This window comes from Scyliorhinus torazame, chromosome 7 (assembly GCF_047496885.1).
Source record: "Scyliorhinus torazame isolate Kashiwa2021f chromosome 7, sScyTor2.1, whole genome shotgun sequence".
NCBI classification, from domain to species: Eukaryota; Metazoa; Chordata; class Chondrichthyes; order Carcharhiniformes; family Scyliorhinidae; genus Scyliorhinus; species Scyliorhinus torazame.
The window spans coordinates 64433266-64456755 of NC_092713.1; the positions used below are offsets into that span (position 1 = coordinate 64433266).

At 42.5% G+C, this 23490-nt stretch overlaps 1 protein-coding gene across 4 annotated transcripts in view; it reads left to right on the forward strand.

Moving 5' to 3' along the window:
• Window positions 1-23490, forward strand: part of mast2 (microtubule associated serine/threonine kinase 2) — a 594513-nt gene that overhangs the window by 166057 nt on the left and 404966 nt on the right. Inside the window, exon 1 of one of the 4 annotated variants that reach the window (XM_072510841.1) lies at window positions 15281-16123. The exons of the other annotated variants lie outside the window; for them this stretch is intronic. Within the exon in view, the coding sequence (XP_072366942.1) occupies window positions 16085-16123 (39 nt within the window). The 5' untranslated portion in view covers window positions 15281-16084. Of the gene's footprint in view, window positions 1-15280; window positions 16124-23490 lie in introns of those variants that run through there. 4 annotated transcript variants of the gene reach the window in all.

A 23490-nucleotide genomic window follows, 5' to 3' on the forward strand; every position in this document is an offset into this window, starting at 1 on the left:
GCCTCCCGCCCGCCCTCCACCTAGTATTTTAACAAATCTGTTGCAAGTTTAAAGTTCTGGTTCAAATGGCAGTGATTATAAATAAAGTAAGAATAAAATTTCATAAGGGCGTTTCAAATGTAGCCCTCATTTCCTCTAGGCAATTAGCTGCACCATTTTAGGCCATGCAGGCAAACTTGCTGTTCGTTGATTTACAATGTGACCGGAATTATCTTGAAACATTTCTTCTTTGAGACTCAGGGCTGTGCAAATCTGGAAGTTAAAATGAAAAGCTTAACACTGATAATTAAATCCGGAATCCATTTTGCACAATTGTTTGCATGATAAATATGAAATATTTTTTTTTAAAGCTAATTTTTTAAATGTTACTGCCAACAATTCTTGTGCCTTTTCGGTTATATTTATTGTGAGATCATCACCCTCTCCCCATAATGATCATGTTACCAAACATTAACATTTTGCTGTTCTTATTTCGGAAAGTGGTTGCCTGTCTTTGATCACTGGCTGTATTTTTTTCAAATTGTTTTCCCTATCCTCTTGGTCACCCCTCTATAAGAAGCACCATTTCGCAAATTGAAAGGTCCCTTAATACTGCTTTAAAGCATCAAAGTTAAGTGTTCATATTTTTGCACCATGCTTCAAATTTTGATTATCTTTTTCCAATGCTTGGTTGCTGTGCCTTCAGCCACCAAGACCGTCTGAGCCACATACTAATGATTAAAATTGACATATAATCTGCCCCACTGTGGTGAGAATATTTTCATGAGTCGAGCAGCTTATGAAAAGCATAAAATATATTATGAATGGTTTTATTTTGGTTGAAGGTTTATTCTTGTACTTTTTAATTTTTCATAAAAAGCTCCATTAGATTAGTGATGCTACATTGCAACAGTGACTGCACTTCAAAGGTACTTCTTTTATCGTCAAGTACTTTGAGACGTCTGGTGGCAGTGAAAGGTGCTATATAAATGGAAGTCTTTACTCCATTTAATTCCGATGGCGACATTCCATTCCTGGACAATGCCAGAGCACAAGAGAAATGTGTAAACGAACACCACTATTGTGGGTTCTTACTCCCTATTAACCAGATTGCAGCTTTACACACACAGTATCTGATGCCACTGTTTTTCCAGGACTTACGTTGACATTCATTTTACTGTGTTAAGGTTAATAAGTAAGTTGGAAGCTATCATGACTTTGACTTTGGAAAGTGAAAGGTAAAACATTGCACCAGATTGTGGAATTGATTATCAACTAGTGACCAGACTCCAAGCAGATCCTAAAGCATCAACAAACCACTTTCTGCCTTTGGGCATTCAACAAATTTTCAATACAGTGCAGTAGATAATCACTAATTCCAGCAGATGTAATTTTATAGAGAAGCCTCTGATGCAGAAATATTTAATTCCAGCATGTGTAGAATAATCTAGATTTGATTGGATATCACAGCTACAGCCAAAAATTTAATGAGAGATAGTAAGTTTCAAGTTGGCTATACCTATCCTTGTAGAACTTTGTTATAGATCTTGGAAATGAGGCAGTAGCATTTGCTGTTGTGTTCTCTGAACTTTCTTCCCTTCCTACTTCACACTCAGTCAGGTCTAGTGGGATAACTGCAGTGCAAGTTCAAGAGATTTTTTATTGTATGCTAGGTTGACTACTTTGCTCCTAGAGTACATAATATATCAATTTTTTCTCTTTAGTGCTATCCCGTTGTGTTATTTCCCACGTGCCTATTCATAATTATTATTAGTGATGCCATAATGAAATGAATTGTGTTTTTGAAAGCAGTAATCACCCCAGCCTGCTCCTCTTTCTCCCCGCACCATCCTACATGCACTGATGTAAGGCCAAACTGTTAACAATAAATTTTGTGGAAGTTTAAAAAAATGACTTGGCATAATTGCTTTCCACCGCCTGTAATCCACTTCACAGAATGATTTAGGTCTGGTTAGCTAATTTTCCATTGAAGATATTAAATATGGAGTTTAATGGATTGACCTAATTTGAAGCTTAGAGATTTGTTTGCAATTATATGATTGAACATAAAATACTTCATATAAAATCAGTTTGTCTTCAATGGGAATGGCTCAGTGGTCAAGTGCATTTTGTCGCGCGACACTGAACAAGGATCAATATCGCACTGAAATTACATAACAATGCAAATACCCAGGTTGAAATAAGGATACAACATTTGCCTCAGTACTTCTGGATTAGAGGCAAAAAGGTGGCAGGATTCTCCTGTACCAGGGTATTCCTCAAATCTGGAATAAAGCTGACAGGCTACAGCCATCCATTGACTGTAGTTTTACAATGCAAAATATTGTTTGCATTTGTGATGCATCTAAAGCACGTTCTGTACTTTTTTCAGGCAATATACTGCAATATATCAACATAAACTATTCATTCACTCATCATCCAATAATTATACAGCAACCACGGGTTTGATTATGTTAAAATGATGCACAATCTGTTCACAGAATAGACCTATTTTTCCTATATATGTCTGTAGTGGCAGTTTTAAACAAATATTGCCTTGTTGATGATTGGGCAAGAGACGAGTTGTTGGAGTTGGTTAAATACTACTATGGGAAAGAAATAAAGTAATCAGGGCTATTATTTCTGATTGGACATTGATTACCTTTGAATCAGTGTACAATTTTGATTGGTGTACGTAAATTACTTGCAGTTGTGCCTAAATATATGATTACCATTGTATTCCTTTGTTCGGGGAACTTGTGGATCATGTGGTGGGAAACAGGTTCCCCTGCTAGAGCTTGAATAAAGATCTAAAGCGAGAAGATAGCACGGTAGCATTGTGGGGCAGCACGGTAGCATTGTGGATAGCACAATTGCTTCACAGCTCCGAGTTCGATTCCGGCTTGGGTCACTGTCTGTGCGGAGTCTGCGCATCCTCCCCGTGTGTGCGTGGGTTTCCTCCGGGTGCTCCAGTTTCCTCCCACAGTCCAAAGATGTGCAGGTTAGGTGGATTGGCCATGATAAATTGCCCTTAGTGTCCAAAATTGCCCTTCGTGTTGGGTGGGGTTACTGGGTTATGGGGATAGGGTGGCGGTGTGGACCTTGGGTAGGGTGCTCGTTCCAAGAGCCGGTGCAGACTCGATGGGCCGAATGGCCTCCTTCTGCACTGTAAATTCTATGAAATAATCACTAAACTATAATTTAGCCAGATATGAAACTCTCTACATTAAAGTTGGATCAGTATTAATAGTTATTCATACACCTTGATGACAATGTTGGAAAGAAAATTGATCCTGACGACTGCACTTGTAATGACTAGTGTGAGAGAAGCAGACTCTGCAGTGCTGTTCACAATCCCAAACTGGGGTTGGCACCTGCTGCTGTGTCACCGTTGCAGGTTCTGTGTACTGGTACTCGTATCAGCTGACACTGCAATGGAATGCTGCTCACCAATTTGTGGAATTAGTCGTGAGATTTTGGATGTGACTGGCATTGATATTTCCTAGCAAAAGACTATGCTTTAGCTTGTCCTTATATTGCTTATTCTGCCCAGTCTGCTTCTACTTGCTTTGTTTGCATTCTCTGCAAAGGCTCGTTTTTTTGGCCTTCCGGAGATTTCTATACCAAAAAAACTGACCAATGTAGTCGTAATCTCATCAATATCACCTCCGTGCTGGTGGTCTGAGATGCTCAGGATTTGACAGTGGATGATATTGTCATGCAATTTGGTGTACATTATTATTTTGAGGATGGAATTTATAAAGCAGTCAGATCTGATTGTGATAACATGCAAAGTGCATTTCCACATAGAAGGTTATGATAACTTTGTGCAATTCGTCCCAGAATAATTTAATTATAAGGTCTTTTCGTTATTTGAATATAAAATTGGTCTTCCTCATTTCTGATATGGTGTAGTGGTTCCCTGGGGTGAACCGATGCCATTACCTTTGTTTTCGTCAGGCTTATGGCAAGGACATACATTCTGAAATGTATGCCCATGGCAAATCGGTTAGTAATGAACTGCATGTCTTCCGAACTATGCATCTCCAGGGTGCAGTTATCTGTGAAATGTTCACGCATGAGGTTGGTGGGATCTTGTGCAATAATCCATGTCCTGAAAATAGTGGTTGCAGTCCATAAAGAGCTTGTAGATCTTTCAGCATGTAGATGGTTCATGTTTTTAGTGATCACGATCTTGAGATTGAGTTACAGCCCAGAATGCCTGCTTTTAGTCAGCTTTTGTTTTGGGAAACTCTGGTACACTCACTTGTTTTTAGATTATCAGTTGTTGATTATCAATGATAAATTAGTCATAGAGGTTTACAGTGCAGAAATGGACCTTCAGACTGTTGCGTCTGCGCCAGTCAAAAAAAATCACAAGTGTCCATCTAAATACTTCTTAAATTTATGAGGGCCTCTGCCTCCACCACCTTTTCATGCAGTGGGATCCAGGCTCCCACCATCTTCTGGGTGAGATGGTTTTTACTCCCATTCCCTCTAAAACACCTGGCCCTCACCTTAAATCTATGCCCCTTGGCCATTGATTCCTCTGCCAAAGGGAAAAGTTTCTTCCTGCCTATCTATACCCCTCCTAATTTTATATATCTCAATCGTGTTCCCCCTCCGTCTCTTCTCCTTGAAGGAAGACAGCCTCAGTCTATCCCATCTCTCTTCATAGCTAAAACTCTCCAGCTCAGGCAACATCCAGGTAAATCTCCTCTGCACCCTTTCCAGTGCTATCACATTCCTTCTATAATGTGGATTCCAGAACTGCCCACAATACCCTAGCTATGGCCTAATCAACGTTTTATACACTTCTGGCATAACCTCCCAGCTCTTGAACTCTATACCTCGGCTAATAAAGGCAGGTATACCATGTGCCTTCTTAACCACTGTATCCACCTGCCCTGTTACCTTAAGGGACCAGTGTACATACACACCAAAGTCCCTCTGATCCTCAGTGCTTTCCAGGGTCCTGCCATTCATCATGTATTGCCTTGCCTGTCCTGCCGAAGTACAATACCTCACACTTGACTGGGTTAAATTCCATTTGCAACTAGTCAGCCCATCTGACTGGCTCAAATATATCCTCCTGTAATTGAAGACTGTCCTCCTCATTATTTATCACCCCATCAATTTTCGTATAATTTGCGAACTTACTGATCAACCCTCCTACATCCATATCCAAATCATTTACAGAAACCACAACCAGCAAGGGCCACAACAATGATCCCTTTGGGACCCCACAGGACACAGGTTTCCAGTCAGAAAAATGCCCCTTGACCATCACCCTCTATTTCCTGCCACTCAGCCAATTCTGGATCCAATTTGCCAAATATCCATAGCTCTTACCTTCACTAACAGTCTCTCATGTGGGACCTCATCAAAGGCCATGTTTAAGTCCAAATGGTTCACGTCGTGCATTGCTGCCATCTACATACCTGGTCACCTCTTCAAAAAATTCAGTCGGGGGCAGCAAGGTGGTGCAGTGGTTAGCACTGCTACCTCATGTGCAGAGGATCCGTGTTGGATCCTGGCCCCGGGTCACTGTCCGTGTGAAGTTTGCGCATTCTCCCCATGTGTGCGTGGGTCTCACCCCCACAAACCAAAAAGATGTGCAGGATAGGTGAATTTACCATGCTAAATTGCCCCTTAATTGGAAAAATAGAATTGGGTACTCTAAATCAAGTTGGTCAGACATGACCTCCCCTTAATGAAACCATGCTGACTGTTCTTGATTATTCCCTGCATCTGCAAATTCAGATTAATTCCGTTTTATAGAATTTAGAGTGCAGAAGGAAGCTATTCAGCCCATCGAGTTTGTACCGGCCCTTGGAAAGAGCACCCCACCCAAGCCCACAACCCCACCCTATCCCTGTATCCCAGTAACCCCACCCAACCCAACCCAACCTTTTTGGACACTGAGAGCAATTTTGCATGGCCAATCCACCTAACCTGCACATTTTTGGACTATGAGAGGAAACCGGAGCACCCGGAGGAAACTCACGCATACATGGAGAGAAAGTGCAAACTCCGCACAGACAGTGACCCAAGCCAGGCATTGAACCTGGGACCCTGGAGCAACGAAGCAACTGTGCTAACCAGTATGCTACCGTGGCCCCCATGATTGCTTCCAATAGTTTCCCTACCACTGAAGTTAGACTTACTGGCTTGTAGCTTCCTGGTTTCTCCCTTCCTCCCTTCTTGAATAATAATACCATATTGGCTATCCTCCTGTCCTCCGACTCTCCTGTGGTTAGACAGGGATTGAAAATTATTGCCAGCGCCCCTGTTCCCTTGCCTCATTCAACGACCTGTGATACATTTCATCTGATCCAGGAGACTTGTTTACTTTTAAGCAAGACAGACCACTGAGAACCTCCTCTTTGTCCATGCCAATTTCTTTAATTTGATCACAGTCCTTCTCCCTGATTTCTATACCCCCGTGGTCCCTTTCACTAGTGAGCACCGACACAAAGTATTCATTTAGAACCCTACCTACGTCCTCCTGCTCCACACACAAATTACCACTGGGACTTAACAGGCCCTACTCTTTCCTTCTCTTTTTACCCTGAATGTACTTATAAAACAAGTATTTTCCCTTATTATACCTGCCATTATCCTTTCATACCCTTTTTTTGCTCTCCTAATTTCCTTTCTAAGTTCTCTCTTGCACATTCTATATACCTTTGATGCTTCTACTGTTTTGAGCCTTTGATATCTGCCATAAGCCTACCTTTTTCTTCTTATTGAATGCTGTGGTAATTTAAAAAAAAAAAATTATGTGATATGGGCGTCGGTGGTTAGGGCAGCATTTATTGCCCATCTCTAGTTGCCCTAAAAGGTGGTGGTGGGCTACCTTCTTGAACTGCTACAGTCACTGAGATGTAGGTATACCCACAGAGGTGTTTGGGAGGAAGTTCCAGGATTTTGACCCTGCGACAATGAAGGTATTTGCATATATTTCTAAGTCAGGACAGTGAGTGTCTTGGAGGGAAGTGGTGGGGTTCACAGGTATCTGCTGCTCTTGCCCTTCTGGATGGTAGTGGTCTTGGGTTTGGAAGGTGCTGCCTCGGGAACCCTGGCGAGTTCCTGCAGTGCATCTTGTAGATGGTACTCATGGCTGCCACTGGTTGTCAGTAACGGAGGGATTGAATATTTCATAGAATCATAGAATCCCTGCAGTGCAGAAGGAGGTCATTTAGCCCATCGAGTCTGCACTGACCCTCTGAAAGAGCACCCTCCCTAGACCCACTCCCCCAACCTATTCCTATAACCCATTATCCCAACTAACCTTTTTGGACACTAAGGGGCAATCTAACATAGCCAATCCACCTAACCTGCACAAATTTGGACTGTGGGAGGAAACCGGAGCACCCGGAGGAAACCAACGTAGACACGAGGAGAACTTGCAAACTCCACACAGACAGTCACCCAAGGTTGGAATTGAACCCGGGTCTCTGGTGCTGTGAGGCAGCAGTGCTAACCAGTGTGCCGCCCTCCACTGTACGACCGTGCCGTCCGTTTGTAGAAGAGATCGCAATCAAGTGGACTGCTTTGTCCTGTTTGGTATTGAGTTTTGTGAGTGCTATTGGAGGCAAGTGGAGAGTATTCCATTACACTTCTGACTTGTGCCTTGTAGATGGTGGACAGGCTTCGGGCGATCAAGAGGTGTTACTTGCCATAGGATTCCTAGCCTTTGACCTGTTCTGGTAGCCACAGTATTAATATGGCTAGTCCAGTTCAGTTTCTGATCAATGGTAACCCCAGGATGTTGATTGTGGGGTTTTCAGCGATGGTAATACCATTGAATGTCAAGGGGCAATGATTAGATCTTCTCCTGTAGGAGATGGTCATTGCTTGGCACTTGTGTAGCGCAAATGTAACTTGCCACTTGTCAGCCCAAGCCTGGACATTATCCCTGTCTTGCTGCTTTTGGACATGGGCTGCTTCATTATCTGAGGAGTCGCGAATGGTGCTGAACATAATGCAGTCACCTGCGAACATCCCCACTTCAGACCTTGTGATGGAAGGGAGGTCATTGTTGATGCAGCTGAAGATAGTTGAGCCTAGGACACTACCCTGAGGAACTCCTGCAGTGATGCCCTGGAGCTGTGATGATTGACCTCCAACCACCACAACTATCTTCCTTTGTGCTAGGTATGACTCCAACCAGTGGAGATCTTTCCCCCTGATTCCCATTGACTCCAGTTTTGCTAGGGCTCCTTAATGCCATACTCGGTTAAATACTGCCTTGATGTCAAGGGCAGTCACTCTCATCTCACCTCTGGCATTACTTGTGCTAATTATATACATATGTGTGGACATGACCTTTTTCTTTGACAATGGGTTTCATAATCTAAAACATGACTGCCTGATAAACTACAGTACATTAGATTAAAATATGCACGATAATATTTTTGAAATGTAATCTCCTACATTGATTTTGATAAAGCTTTTTGAGCTCTGTTCTCACAGTTGATGAGCATATCCATTCACTTGTGTGCAAATGCTCCCTTGGCACCCCTCCTAGATATTGGGTGTAAAATCTCCTGGTCACACCCAGAGACTTAATTCTAGCAGCTCTGCAAGTATCTAGATTCTGTTTGTATAGTTCAAGAGGGCTCTTCTCTTGGTTGAGTTAAGTGACTCCATTTCAGTTCAGTAAGCCTCAAGCGTCTGATAACCTCACAAGCATATGTCTGATCACTTTTTCCAAATGAAGTGAGTGCAGAGTTATAACAGTGTTGTGCAGATGACCCCACTTTGACACCACACTCTAGCCTGACCAAAGACTGATCAGGATGTTGAGGAACTCCGGCTCCATTCTAGGTCCTTGGTGTGGCAAGTGTTGATCCGAGGATGACTTTTCTTCTTGGAGTGATACAGTTTCCTTGGATGAAACCTGATTTTAAAAAAAAATTCATTCAAGGGATGTGGACTTTGCTAGCTCGGCCAGCATGTAATTGCTTTTGAGAGCCCTTGCTGAGCTGCCTTCTTGAACCGCTGCAGTTCACGTTGTGTAGGTATACCCACTGTGCTTTTAGGGAGGGAGCTCCAGAATTCTGACCCAGTGACAGTGAAGGAATGGTTTCAAAGTCAGGATGGTGAGTGGTATGGAGGGGAACTTTCAGGTGGTGGTATTCCCATGTGTCAGCTACCCTTGTCCTTCTCGATAGAAATGGTTGTGGGTTTAGAAGGTGCTGTTGAATGAGGCTTGGTGAGTTCCGACAGTGCATCTTGTAGACGGTGCATACTGCTGCTACTGTGTGACGGTGATGGAGGGAGTGAATATTTTTGGATGGAGTGGCACTCAAGCAGGCTGTTTTGTCCCAGGTGGTGTTGAACTTCTTGAGTGTTGTTGGAGCTGCACTCATCCAGGCAAGTGGGGAATATTCCATCACACTCCTGACTTGTGCCTTGTAGGTGGTGGTTGGGCTTTGGGGAGTTGGGAGGTGAATTTCTCGCTGCAGGATTCCTAGCCTTTGACCTGTTCATAGAATTTACAGTGCAGAAGGAGGCCATTCGGCCCATCGAGTCTACACCAGCTCTTGGAAAGAGCACCCTACCAAGGTCAACACCTCCACCCTATCCCCATGACCCAGTAACCCCACCCAACACTAAGGGCAATTTTGGACACTAAGGGCAATTTATCATGGCCAATCCACCTAACCTGCACATCTTTGGACTGGGAGGAAACCGGAGCACCCAGAGGAAACCCACGCACACACAGGGAGGATGTGCAGACTCCGCACAGACAGTGACCCAAGCCGGAATCGAACCTGGGATCCTGGAGCTGTGAAGCAATTGTGCTAACCACAATGCTATCGTGCTGCCCTGCTGTTCTTGTAGCCACAGTATTTAAATGGCAAGGCATATCAGTTTCTGGTCAATGGTAATCCCTCAGGCTGTTGATAGTGGGGATTCAGCGATGGTAATGTGATGCTCTTGCTGCGCACTAGGGAGTGGTCAGCATCACAGTCAGTGCTTTGTTAGCTATGAATGATGAGGAAATGTTTGAGGGTTGTACATATGGTGATGATCTAATTGGTGTCAGTGACATGATCTTGGATATCGCCAGGATACCTTGTGGCAGAATTTGGTCTGGAAGGAGCTGTTAGCACAGTCAATTGTAACTGTTATATTACCTTACGTAATATGTGTATTACTCTTTGAACCAGCCGAGTTGATAAAATGATCATTGGTCTTGTAAAGATGAACTAATGTATTGAGTAATATAAATAATATTTGTGAGTCCTTTGCACTCAATACTCAATGAATAAAATAAATAAAATATAGTAAAGGTAACTAACTAACTATACAATGTAATAATGAAATAACTTATAACTTCTCTCTCTCTAGCTATTCTATGTCTTGTCTGTTCACTCTCAGAAAGAGCGGGAAAGTCTTTCTTATACCATCTGGTAGTGAGACACCTAGTGTTGAATTGACTGTACTACTTTTACATACATTGATCATGTATATTGATGTACAGAGATTGAATCATCACGAGTAGAGTTATGTTTTATTGTAAATCCCATTCCATGCTCATGTGTTGCATAGAATCATAGAATTTACAGTGCAGAAGGAAGCCATTCGGCTCATCGAGTCTACAACGGCCCTTTGAAAGAGCACCCTACTTAAGCCAACGTCTCCACCCTACCCCCGTAATCCAGTAACCCCACCTGAACCATCGGACACTGAGGGGCAATTTAACATAGCCAACCCACCTAACCTGCACATCTTTGGACTGTGGGAGGAAACCCACACAGACACGGGGAGAACGTGCAAACTGCACACAGACAGTTACCCGAGGCCGGAATTGAACTTGGGACCCTGGCACTGCGAGGCAGCAGGTGCTAACCACTGTGCCGCCATGCCACCCTTGTACCACCATGCTGCTCAAGCATCAGGGCCTCACTTTCAGCATTGCTAGTATTGTCCAAATGAAAAGATAAAACCAGTACCGTTTGGTACCAGCTCTGCTGCAGGAGTTGCTGGAAAGCTGCCTGATGGATGATGAGTCCCGAGGGGACCCCACTCTGGCTTTTCCTGCAAGGGTTCGCTCACTTAGCCTTCATCTCTCCTGAGACACCTGCAAGGCATTGGGACTTATTACCCCGAGCTGGGGGTCAGGTTTTTTGGCACCAGGGCATAATCACATGCTGGAATTCCACATGTCTGGGCAACAGGCCTCCTCCAAACCTCCTGAACATTAGCTTGGATCTGCAAGGTACTGAGTTTATGGATGTTGCCAGGAAGAGACAATATATCGGACTTGCTGATGAAGAAGCTTTGTACTGGTGGGAGAGGCTTAAGCCCTTTGCTCTTTTTCTGCAGTAGCTATACTGCTCACCAGTGATGGGAACTGAAAGCAAGAGATGACAAGCAGACTGGCCACTGGGCACCGCCCAGTACAGTGTGGCTGCAGATCTCTAAATATACCACTGATGATATTGATCAACATGTTAGAAGGTACATTTGGACATCAATTCTTGTGCAGTAATTTTCTTGCACTTCACTATCAGTTGACTTAACCATGTGTAGCACACTGACCGCCTGAAGGAATCATAAATGTGCATGAATCTTTTTTGTAGCTAATTGAACAATTTTATTTGCAGTCGATTTGTTCTGGTTTCTCTGCTGCTCATCACATGACAGGAGTGGATGCAAAATCAATCTGTTTTGAGCTATACTGCTAACATCACAATTGTGACAGGAAATGGATGTTTTTTCAGCAAGCCTAGGGCTCCTGACCCTGAAAATCCATTAATGAGTCCAAATTTGGGATGGATGAGGTGTGTGGAGTGGTGGTGAAAAGTCAGGAACCCTCCATTGTTGGAGCAACAAGAGGGCCTCAGATTTTTGAGTTTGCTATCTTTTTCACCAGTGCAATAGGTGTTGCTGAGAACACTGCGCTGCATTGAAATGAAATACTTGTTTTTGCATCTCTATGAATACTTCATGTGAAACTCCATTCTTGAGAATATAATTGTTTTAGAACTCTGAAAATCACGTTATGCACCCAAGATCAGCTGAAGCTTTGATTTCCCTTTAATTATCTTCATGTGAAGCAGTTTAAATAAAGATTCTGCAGCACTGTTTTGCACTAGCAAGTCTGGTGTTAACTTTAGCTTTGAAAATTTAGAAGGCTGAGAGATCACATCATTGAGCCACTGCTGTTTGGAACTTCATGATTGCAAAACGAAATTCTTATTGAACAGGCTTTCATTGCGTGAACCCTATTGATTCTTGTCAACCAATATTTCAGGGAAAGAAAATGGCAGCAGTAAAGTGAGTGTCCATTCTGATTTCATTGGTTCTTAGCCATATGGTGTAATGTAGATAATGTTGAGTTCAGTGCACCACACAAAAGCATAAACTTGAAAAGCAGTGCAGTTAGCAGTTACCAAGTCGATTCACCTCACTAGTTCCAACACAAAATAAGGTGATTTCCATTACTTTGCTTTTCCATTTGATTCCTGATTTTCTTACTGTTTATTTGAACCCTCAGTCTTTTGGCAAAGCATTTAATTGAATCTATTAGTAAAGTTGCCATAGTCCCATATGAGAGCTTTTGAGAGCTGACTGGTGGTGGTTTAACCTGAGGAGGACCATACCTTGGGTGAGGGGCAAGGTTGAGAAGGCGGGACCTTCATGAATAACCCATTGAATTGAATCTATTACTGTTGTATACGTAGAATTACTTGTAACTGAACAAAATTATATTTTCGCCCACTGCTAACCAGACCATAAGGGCGGCACGGTAGCCTAGTGGTTAGCACTGTTGCTTCACAGTGCCAGGATCCCAGGTTTGATTCTCGCTTGGGCCACTGTATGCGGAGTCTGCACGTTCTCCCCGTGTCTGCATGGGTTTCCTCCTGGTGCTCTGGTTTCCTCCAAGTCCAGAAGGATGCGCTGTTAGATAATTTGGACATTCTGAATTCTCCCTCAGTGTACCCGAACAGGCGCCGGAGTGTGGCAACTAGGGGATTTTCACAGTAACTTCATTGCAGTGTTAATGTAAGCCTACTTGGGACAATAATAAAGATTATTATTATTAAGTTTTGAAATTAACTTAATGCTATCCAGTGGAGTTATCTTAAGGAGGCCAAATGTTTCTTCAGTGGTTAACGGGGAGAGATAATATGAAGTTTTGGATATACCAACGGCTTGGATTCTGAACGCAATTGGTAGAAAAACTGGGATAGGTTGTTTTCATCCTTAGATGCGCTCTGTTAGCAAGTTCAGGGTGGAGGAAGACCCTTCCAACGCAAGCCTGTATTCTTGGTTGGAAAGCTATTATGATTTTTTAAAAAACAGTATTCATTACTTGCCTCAATATTTATTTCATTCAGTTTGAGTCGAACAGCAGACAATTTGCCAAATTGGAGCCAATTTTGAGGAAGTGAGTAGGAAAACTAAACAAGTAAAACAACCTCCAAGGACACAGTCAATGAAATGTCTAACCTCCTGGCGGGGGTTTACAAAGAGTGTTGTCAGTCATCTGGTAGAACTGTATGTTGGAGAAACAGATGTATGTGTTGGATGTGCTCCAAATAATGATGTCACATGTGTACATGCCTATTCGGATAGGAAATGGCTCTTCTGAGGCCTTTTTCTGCTTGGATTCTTGACTTGATTTTTCGTGTGTTTAACTACGCAAGTTCAAGTGAGACCACGACATCAAATGTTGGGACATCTGATATCTTAGAGACAGAAAAATCTCTACATCCAGTACATGTTTATATAGTGCACTAACCTGTTAAGTTATTTTTAGAATAGTTTTTGTGTGTTATGCATGCTTTCCTTTCCTTATCCACTTCCCATCTCTCACAAGATGGTACACTTGTTTCAATAGCTGTTATTGCTATGACTCTAAGTGGGCTTTTTAAAAATAAATTTAGAGTGCCCAATTATTTTTTTTCCAATTAAGGGGCAATTTAACGTGCCCAATCCACCTAACCTGCACATCATTGCGTTGTGGGGGTGAGCCCCATGCAGACACGGAGAATGTGCAAACTCCACACAGACAGTGACCCAGGGCCGAGGTCGAACCCGGGCCCTCATCGCTGTAGGCAGCAGAGCTAGCCACTGTGCCTCCCTGACTAAATGGACTTTGAATGAAATTTAAGTGAATAATTGGTTAGTTACAAAATAAATTATGTTAATGTCATAATATCATAAAATTTTGTGAAGCAATACAGTTTTGTTTGCCTTCTAATTGTTCTGTTTTTCATTATATTAGGAATTTGTGTCAAAGTTTAATTGGCTTTGTACGATTATTTTAATTTTAAAAGTGTTCATAAGATTGCTTAAAGAGTAAAGGTATTTGAGGAATACATTTTATTTAAAAATATCTCCATTTTAGAAAATAAAATAATAATCTGGTCACCTTTTTGATGTATTGCAGTTTACTGCTTACCGCTCAAAGGTTTTTGGGGTGGAGAACCTTCAGTCACCTCTGACTCGCTGTTTGGCCACTCCAGTCCAGTCATTGGCCATTGGGATGTGCCTCTGTACATTCTGGAGTACCACCTTAGGAAACAACAAGCAGGGAGGTGACTTCAAACTATCTCACACTCAGCTCTGGTGTCATACAGTTTGTGGGTTATTAGCTCTAAGGTGATTGCAGTTGATTCGCAATGTCAGCTTTACACTAAATTTGCTTGTTGAAAATCCTGCCTGCCAAGTTTGTATTATGATTTCCTTGGATCAGGAGGTGGTCTGGCCTTTTAGAAGTTCTGTCATTGCTGTTTACGATGGAACTGGGCTCAGTCAGACAATGTCACCAAAACATCAAAATACATTTTTCCTCTTAAATGGAGGAGTTATTTGAACAAAATAAATACTTGTTGGACTTCCTTGCGTGTTTAAATAATTGAAATAAAATAGCCTGTTAAAATTAAATTCGGACTATAAAAGTGGAAACTTGGGTGCTCCATTAAGTGGAGTTACTAGCTTTACTTACTGTTTCCCTCAGAAAAGTGTAGTTAGTTTCCTTTGACTTATTAAAGAGGTTTTTGTGGGCTTCATTTACAATATGAAATTGTTCACTCAGATTTGCTAAAATGGGAACTCTGGTAAATATTTAGCAAGTTGTTGTTATAACTGCAAATTACACTACACTTGTGACAAAAGAAGTATGGAATGAATGCAATTTTGAACCAAAGGTAGAGGGAGGTTTTCTCAGCAGCGTGAGATGCCGAACTGTATAATGTATGCAAATATCTCTGCCCTGTCTGTGGTTGGTTGGCTGCCTCGCTGACTGCATTCAGTTGCTTTCAACAGCAGATGGAGAGGAAGTGCTACTGAGCTCTGGATCTGCCACATAACAAACGGACAAATGCCTGCCGTAACGGAGCAAGATTTATGAATTGAACACTTTGTTCACACTGGATTTGTGCTGCATTTTACTCCAATGAATCATGGAGCTGTTTTCCAGGGACTTCTGTGAGATTGCCTCATAAATATCCTAGTAATATCATTTGGACAGTCACCTTATGGCTTGACTTTGAGACTGGAGAAGAGGGAGAGGTTTTTTTGTTCTGATGGAAGATGTAAATTCAAAAGACAGATTAGGCTGGCATGTGAGGGGAGATGTTTGACCTCATGTTGAAGTGGGCTCTGATTGTGGCCATAACTCTCACACGAGAAGAGCTGTTGGCTATCTGCCGGGTCTGCAATTCATATAAAGACTGCCAGTTCAGAGGAGCTGCAGAATTGAAATAGCCCCGGCAGCTACGCTGGTGATGAATAGGTGAATGAATTCCTGCGTCGTCTGAACACATACGTCTCAGCTACTTAAAACAGGAAACAATCTCTCCATGGGTGACAGATACACTACCAACCTCTGAGCAGCTCAGACTGCCTTCAAACAGAAAAACACAGAGATTTATGTTGCACAAACAGCAAAAGAAAATTGGTGTCCTTATGAAATGAGAAATGAAGTACAGTGGCTCTGCCTGCTTTGACAAGTGACAAATAGAACACTGTACTTTCTTGATGGTCGCTACTGATGTGAGAGACAACAGGTTAAGTGTTAATACAATTCACACAAGTCTGCAATTGGAATGCACAGCAAAATTTAATTTGAACGGACATCATGGATGATTCGAGTATTTTGAGGCGTAGAGGACTGCAGGTAAGATTGTTGAGGGGGGCAGAAATAACAGCAAATACTTTTAATTATTGATGTCAAGCAACTTTGTCAATAAGCTGGTGTCACCATTGTGGGGTGCAGGCTTGTTTCTTTTTTTTTAGCTTTGTTGAGTTTTTGATCTGGCTGCGCTGGGGAGTGCTTTGTCCAGAATTTTTGAATGTTCATCTCTCACCTGGTGAGGTATTGGAGAGCCACTTGTGCTCAAAATAATTAACAATTATTAATTTCTTGTATGCCTTTTTAAAAAAAAAAAGAACCCAGTAAAAGTACTTCTGTTTATTGCCTCAAAATTGTAGATTAACCATGGCAGATGAATGACAAATAACCTCTGTAGTTTCCAGCGCTTTTGTGTGTTTGTTACTGAATTGTCTCCAGCCCTGTGCTGCACTTTGCCTTGTTACATTCAGGGTTTGCCAGTTATGTTCATGCTAGCTAGACCTTGCAGCTATTGTTGCCATTTGTGCGTCATCCAATTATATATTTAGATTGCATTGTAATTAATTCATTTGAATAGATGAAGGTAATCAGAAAAGCTCCAATGTGATGCTTTGCCTGACTTGGGGGGGGGGGGAGGGATATGGTTCTGAATATTTTGCCCAAGTGCGATTTATTATTGTGTGCAAAGCTAAGCAGCGAATGTTGACTGGCTGGTGGACTGTGGAGGTTATCACAATTGGTTTTGATCCAGTCCTTGTCTGACAACCACAGTGTCTCATTTCCCTACCTCAAGAATTGGTTAATGCAGTGCAGTGGCCCACCATGCCTGACTAAATATTGGGAAGATTATTTCACAGAGGGTTAGGTTAATTACAACATAAGCTGCTTGATTTCACCCCCACCCCAATTTTAAACAATAGACTCGACATTCTATGTTCCTAATAAAGAATTAAATTTGGAAATAGGTACACCTCGCCTTAGTTTAAAATATGAGAAACCAAATTTCTGTAACTGATGGATAGCTGAATTTGAAAAACAAACTAAAGTATACTTAATTTTGTGAGCAGGTCACTATTGACCATTCAAGAAACATAATTTTTTCCATGTATGACATTTCTATTTTTTACAAAAGCAGGTTTCTTCATGTTAGCATAGATATGCACTACTACGCTGATATTTATCCAACTAAATATTGGGAAGACCAAAACCATTGTCTTTCGTCCCCACTAGTAAATCAGTTTCTGAGCCATCGATTCCATCCCTCACACTGGCAATTCTCTGGTTCTGAACCAGATTATTTGTAACCTTGACAAAGGGCATTTGTCCTTGAATTGAGCTTCCAATCACATATTCACACCATAACCAAGACTACCTCTGCAATGCCCTCAACTCTGCATCTACATTAGCTCATTTGCTGCTGAAATTTTCATCCATCTTTTTGCCCCCTATAGACTTGGTTATTCCAATAATTTTCTGGCCAACCTCCCAGTTTAGACCCTTAACAAAACAGAGCTCATCCAAAGCTGTTCATCCATCATCCTCTGCTTGCTGACCTACACTGGCTCCTAATTAACTAAACATTTTTGATTTGAAAACTCCCCCCCCCCCCCCCTGTTCCTTATCTCCCATCCAGTCCTACAGAAGACTCACTCAGAAGACCTCCGTGCTCCCCCAATTCTGAACGTTTTCACACTATTTTAATCGCTCCACTGTTGGCAGCCATGTTTCAGCAGCCAGGGCCCTAAGCTCTGGAGTTCGCTACCTAAACCTCTCTGCCTTTCTACCTCTTCTCCTAAAAGCCTCCTGCTTTGACAGAACTTTTGGTTATCTATCCTAATAGCTCCTTAAGTGACTTGATGTTAAATAGATCCAGGCCAGATGATGAAGTATGAAAAGTATGATCCAGCATTACAGATCTCCGCCTCGAACTAACCGCACAGTATCCCAGCTGACACTCTTTATACATTACCCTTTTGAGCATAACAAATAACACTAAATAATTAATTAAAGAAAACAAAAAAAACACTCCTTAAAGGTACACTGTAATAAAGGCACATCTTCAACGGAACTTTAGCAAACCGAACATCAGGGAGAAGGTGATGCACTCCAGCTACTGTGGTGCCCACCATTTACTGAAGTCCTCCAGTGTACTGGTGAACACCACAAGCTCCCTGTCCAGGGACACTTGGGCATAAACACAGCCACAGAAGAGAGACAGACCGTTGGATCTAATGACTGTCTGCATAGCCCGCAGCCTGGACTTGTCAATGGTGACCGTGGCCAGATCTAGGAGCAGACCAATAAAGTCCTCTGATTTGCCCACACCCCCACACACTATTTAATTTATATTCCTTTTGAGGAGTACTGCAACAAAAAGACAAAACCGCTGAAGGAAAATTAGCAAATCAAATTAAAATGTTGTTTTCATAGTTATAGAATTTACAGTGCAGAAGGAGGCCATTCGGCCCATCGAGTCTGCACCGGCTCTTGGAAAGAGCACCCTACCCATGTTCAACACCTACACCCTATCCCCATAACCCAGTAGCCCCACCCAACACTCAGGGCAATTTTGGACACTAAGGGCAATTTATCATGGCCAATTCACCTAACCTGCACATCTTTGGATTGTGGGAGGAAACCGGAGCACCCGGAGGAAACCCACGCACACACGGGGAGGATGTGCGGACTCCGCACAGACAGTGACCCAAGCTGGAATCGAACCTGGGACCCTGGAGATGTGAAGCAATTGTGCTATCCATAATGCTACCGTGTTTTGGAGACTAATGATGCGCTCCAGCCCCCGGATAATGGAAGGCCTCAAGTGTACCAATGGACACTGTGTGCTCCTTTTCCAGGGACACCCAGGCATGAAGGTAGCTGAGGTAGCGAGGCAAACAGTTGGGCAGGATGGCCCACTCAGCCACCTGCTGCCTGGACCTAGAATGAACACCGTGTCCAGGCCCAGGAGCAAACTCATGAGGAGGTCCTCCGATTTGCCTGCTCGCAGCACCCCCCTCCTCCCCCCCCCCCCCCCCCCCCCCCCCCCCCCACTTTCCCCACAAGGCTTTTCACTGATTAAAGAATTGTCAGCCCCTTAAAGTGGCACTGCAACATAAAACTAAGGAAACCTATCGAAAAAATCAGAATGGTGTTCCTAGGGCTGATGATGTGCTACAGCCCCTGCGCTGCTCACTGGTTGCAGAAGGCCTCAAGTATCCTGGTGGTCACAGTTGGCCCCCTCCCCGTGACACGTGGACATCAATGTAGTTATGAAGTAGGGGCAGACAATTGGTTGTAACTGCTCCACCTCCGTGGCTGGCTGCTTGGACCTGTTAATGGCCTGGCTCAGGAGCAGACCCACGAGGAGGTCTTCCGATTTGTCTGCCCCCACCCGTCCCCCTGCCCATGATCTTCTTTATTCGAACCCAGGTCCCGAGAGTATCACCCTGGGTCTCTGTATTCCGTGTTCAGTGATAGCACCACAACACCGTTATTGACTTTCTTTTTATGTGTTCTCCATCCTTAATCAACGATGGCCATCACCTGAATCAACCAATCATTGACATCAATGAAACGCTCCATGCATTTCAAATTGTGAAGTTTCACTAGTAAAATGTAAAGTCACCACGGTCCCAGATGACCATAGGCTGCTTTCCCCTTTGAAGAGGAGAGCTGACTGGTGGTGATTTAACCTGAGGATCACCACACCTCCGGTGAGGGGCAAGGTTGAGAAGGCAAAACCTTCACGAATAACCTCAGGAATTGAACCCTCACTGGTTAGCCTTCCACTGCATTACGAACCAGCTGTCCAGCCAACTGAGCTAAACCGGCCCCCTCTAGTTTCACGAAAGTAGATGGGGAGAACCTATTTCCACTTGCAGGAGGCTCAATAGCCAGAGGAAACAGATTTATGGTGATTGAGAAAAATTCCTGGGGAGATTAATTTATTTTCAATGCAAGTTGTAATGATCTGCAATTAAGTGAGAGGGTGCTGGAAGCAGATTCAAAAGTATATTTCAAAATGGAGTTGGACACCAGCATGTTTATAAAGGAAAAGTATGCTGGTCTGCAGGGACAAAGCAAAATAATGAGACTACATGAAGTAGTTTGCTCTTCCTCTACCAATGGTGGAAGGGAGGTGGATGACAACTCAGTATTACATCATTTTATATAATTGATGAAAGAAAAGGCATTTGTATCCTGCCTCAGTGGCAATGGAAAAAATATTCACCATATTTTCTCATAGCCATATCGTCACTCTATTGAGCTCAAAATATATAACTTTGCTTTTAGAATTTATGATATGCACCTGATTTTGTTGAAGGGTCCAAATGTAAGAGCTGATTTATTGGGATACACTTAACAACTGAGAGGAGCCTTTGATGATTTTGACATTCCCATTATCAAATGAATGTTACATGGTGATCGGCAGATAAAGATAAAATCGCCATAGTCCCAGATGACCATAGACTGCTTTCCCCTTTGAGGGGGGGAGCTGACTGGTGTTGATTTAACCTGAGGGTCACCAAACCTCGGGCGAGGGGCAAGGTTGAGATGAATAACCTCAGCCGGAACAGGAATTGAACCCACGCTGCTGGCCTTGCTCTGTATCATGACCAGCTGTCTAGCCAAGTGAGCTCAATTACCCTCTTTCTAATTCAGTTGAATGAGGTAAATTATAACATTCCTACTCTCATTTGACCTGAGACCATTTAGTACGACCAAGAATAAAATCTGGTGAAATTTGCTTGTCTATCTGAGGAGTTGCCTTGATTGTTTTTAAAGTCCAAGACATTTCATTTTCATTTTCATTCATTTCATTTCATTTTCATTATGGTTATTTGCTTAGAACTGCCAAAGATGGGGGAAAGCATGGTTTTGTTGTGTAAAATATATTATTCTTTAAAAAAAAAAATTTAGAGTACCAAATGTTTTTTCCAATTAAGGGGCAATTTAGCGTGGCCCATGCAGACACGGGGAGAATGTGCAAACTCCACAGGGACAGTGACCCAAAATATATTATATATTTTTTAAAAATTCATTAAAAAATATATTTTTATTGGTATTTCACATAATAGTAAACGAGTAAACCAGAAAAGAGGGAAAAAATAAACTGGGTTTCTCGTAAAGTATCGTACATGCATAGATTTGAACGGCCAGCCTCAGGCCCTTCGTTGTCACCATTGCTGTGACTAGGGCTCCAGTGCTAGGTAGTACTTACATTTGTGCAACAATGTTCGATTTTCAGATCAGTCTGCCAGGTTTCACTGGGGTCACTGTTGTTTCGTGGTAGGAGTCGTTTCACGTTTCCCCCTTCTGTATCCTGGTGTGTTTTGGGTCTCCACCCTCATTTGTTTGTAGCCTTCATTCCGTCCGTGGGGGTGGGAAGACACCCTCCCCCCTTGGTCTTTAAGCCTTCATGAGGGGTTGGTCTGCTTGTTACCCCTCTTTCTCCCCATATGGGGACCCCCCCCCCAATCCCCATCCCCAAACTTGGACTGGCCATTGGTTGCAAACAGGTGTGTGAATAAGTTGTGAATTTGCTCCACGTGGTGTGGAGCCTCTGTTCAGACCCTCTTATTTTTGAATTTGATTTTTTTTCCAGCCTCAGGGAAACGGCCAGGTCTGCGAGCCATTCCGAAGCCCGGCACGGTGCTGCCGACTTCCATCCTAGCAGAAGAATATATTCCTCTCTTAAAGTTACAAAGCCAATGCACGGAGTGGCCAGGGAAAGCCCTTAATCTATTTCCTTGCTGCAAAAACCAATTCAAATTCTAATTTGCAATTCATGGTTGCCACAAAAGAGACATACTAGATCCAAGCTGACAAGAGCAGGCATTACACCTGATCTCTGGCTTGGTCCTATGCTTGATCTTAGCCAAAAGGCCGAGAAGCAAATATATTCCATTAATCTGCATAATGGTAACATAATTAATGTATATAAATCACTGATGTGATCCTGCTTGGAGTACTGAGTACGGCACACAATGGTAAGGGTATCTGACATCAGAAAGGATGCAACATACAAATTGATACCTTGATCTAGGTTGTGAAGAACTATGGAAGCTGCAGGTTCTTTGTAACATTAAAGGCATCATATTGAAAAGGTTCTAAATTATTCGGGGTGTACATAATTAAAGCAGAATCTCAATGAAAAATTCTAATCTGACTAAGGTGATAGACTCAAACTCCGATGAGGGAAGGGGAGTATCTGGTTTAGATTTAATTATGTTGCATCCTGAGGGATGCTGCACCTTTACTTGCAGAAGAAATGTTAATCCTATGCCCCGTTTGCTCTTTCACATTGAGGTAAAATATCCCATGGCAATATTTTTAAAAAGAGCAGGAATGTTCTCTCTGGTGCTCTTGCCAACATTTACCCCTCAACCAATATCACTAGTAAAATGATTATGTATTGATTATATTGCTGTCTGCAAACAGGATCTTGAGCTGGGGAAATTGGCTGCCACATTTATTGCATTACAACAGTGACTAGGCTTCAGAAGTACCACATTGGGTATAAAGCGCTTTGGGAATTCCTGAATTAATGATGAGCACTAAATAACTACAACTCTTAGATTTAAATACAGCTTAAGAAAATTGTGCAGGTCAGCAGTTGTGCTAAATTGATTGCGGAATGTTGATATGTAGCAGATTAAAGTATGAGAGTGAGTAAATTTATAGTCTTTTCACAACTTTGGGACCAGCCAGGTGGATTGCAGTCAACTCTTCTGGTTTTGTAAGTTCCTATGTTTCCAATGCCCGTAGTGGATCCTTGTTATTTTTCCCAAAAAGTTGCTATTCGATCAACATGAATTTGTGAGTAGGGAGGGGAAAAAAAGTGCAATTTCTGTTTCTTATCTAATTGCCATTTTTGTGTCCTTAATTACTCTTTAAATAAATACCAATACTTAGAAATGGAGCAGTGAAATATTCAGATTCAAAATCAGAACACAGGCACATAGGGATGGTTTTAGGTCCCAATGTTTGTTTTTAAATGTGACTATTACAAATAATAAATCCTGCCTTTTAAAAGTTAGCTTCAAACCAGTGGGCAGAGAGTAGTCCTGTGTCAGCATATGGACACTTGCATTTCCCCACCTTGCGGTGAGTTCCTGTTGGGAGATGATGTTCATTGTTGACTTAAATATTTGATTTAAAACACAAACATAACTATTACATTGGGTTTGTTTAATTTTTAGTTGTGTTATTGGCCCAAACCAAATGAAGTTAATCTAGCAGTCAAACTTGTGTTTTGGGACTGTCTAAATTAATGAACTGCTTACTGTGGAGAATCCAGCAAATAACTGAACCACATGAGATAGAATCCAGGACCTCCATTCCTCTGCTTCCACCTTCCACTCCTTTGCCACCCAAGTGTGAGTTGTACTGATTGAACTCAGCTAAGCTTG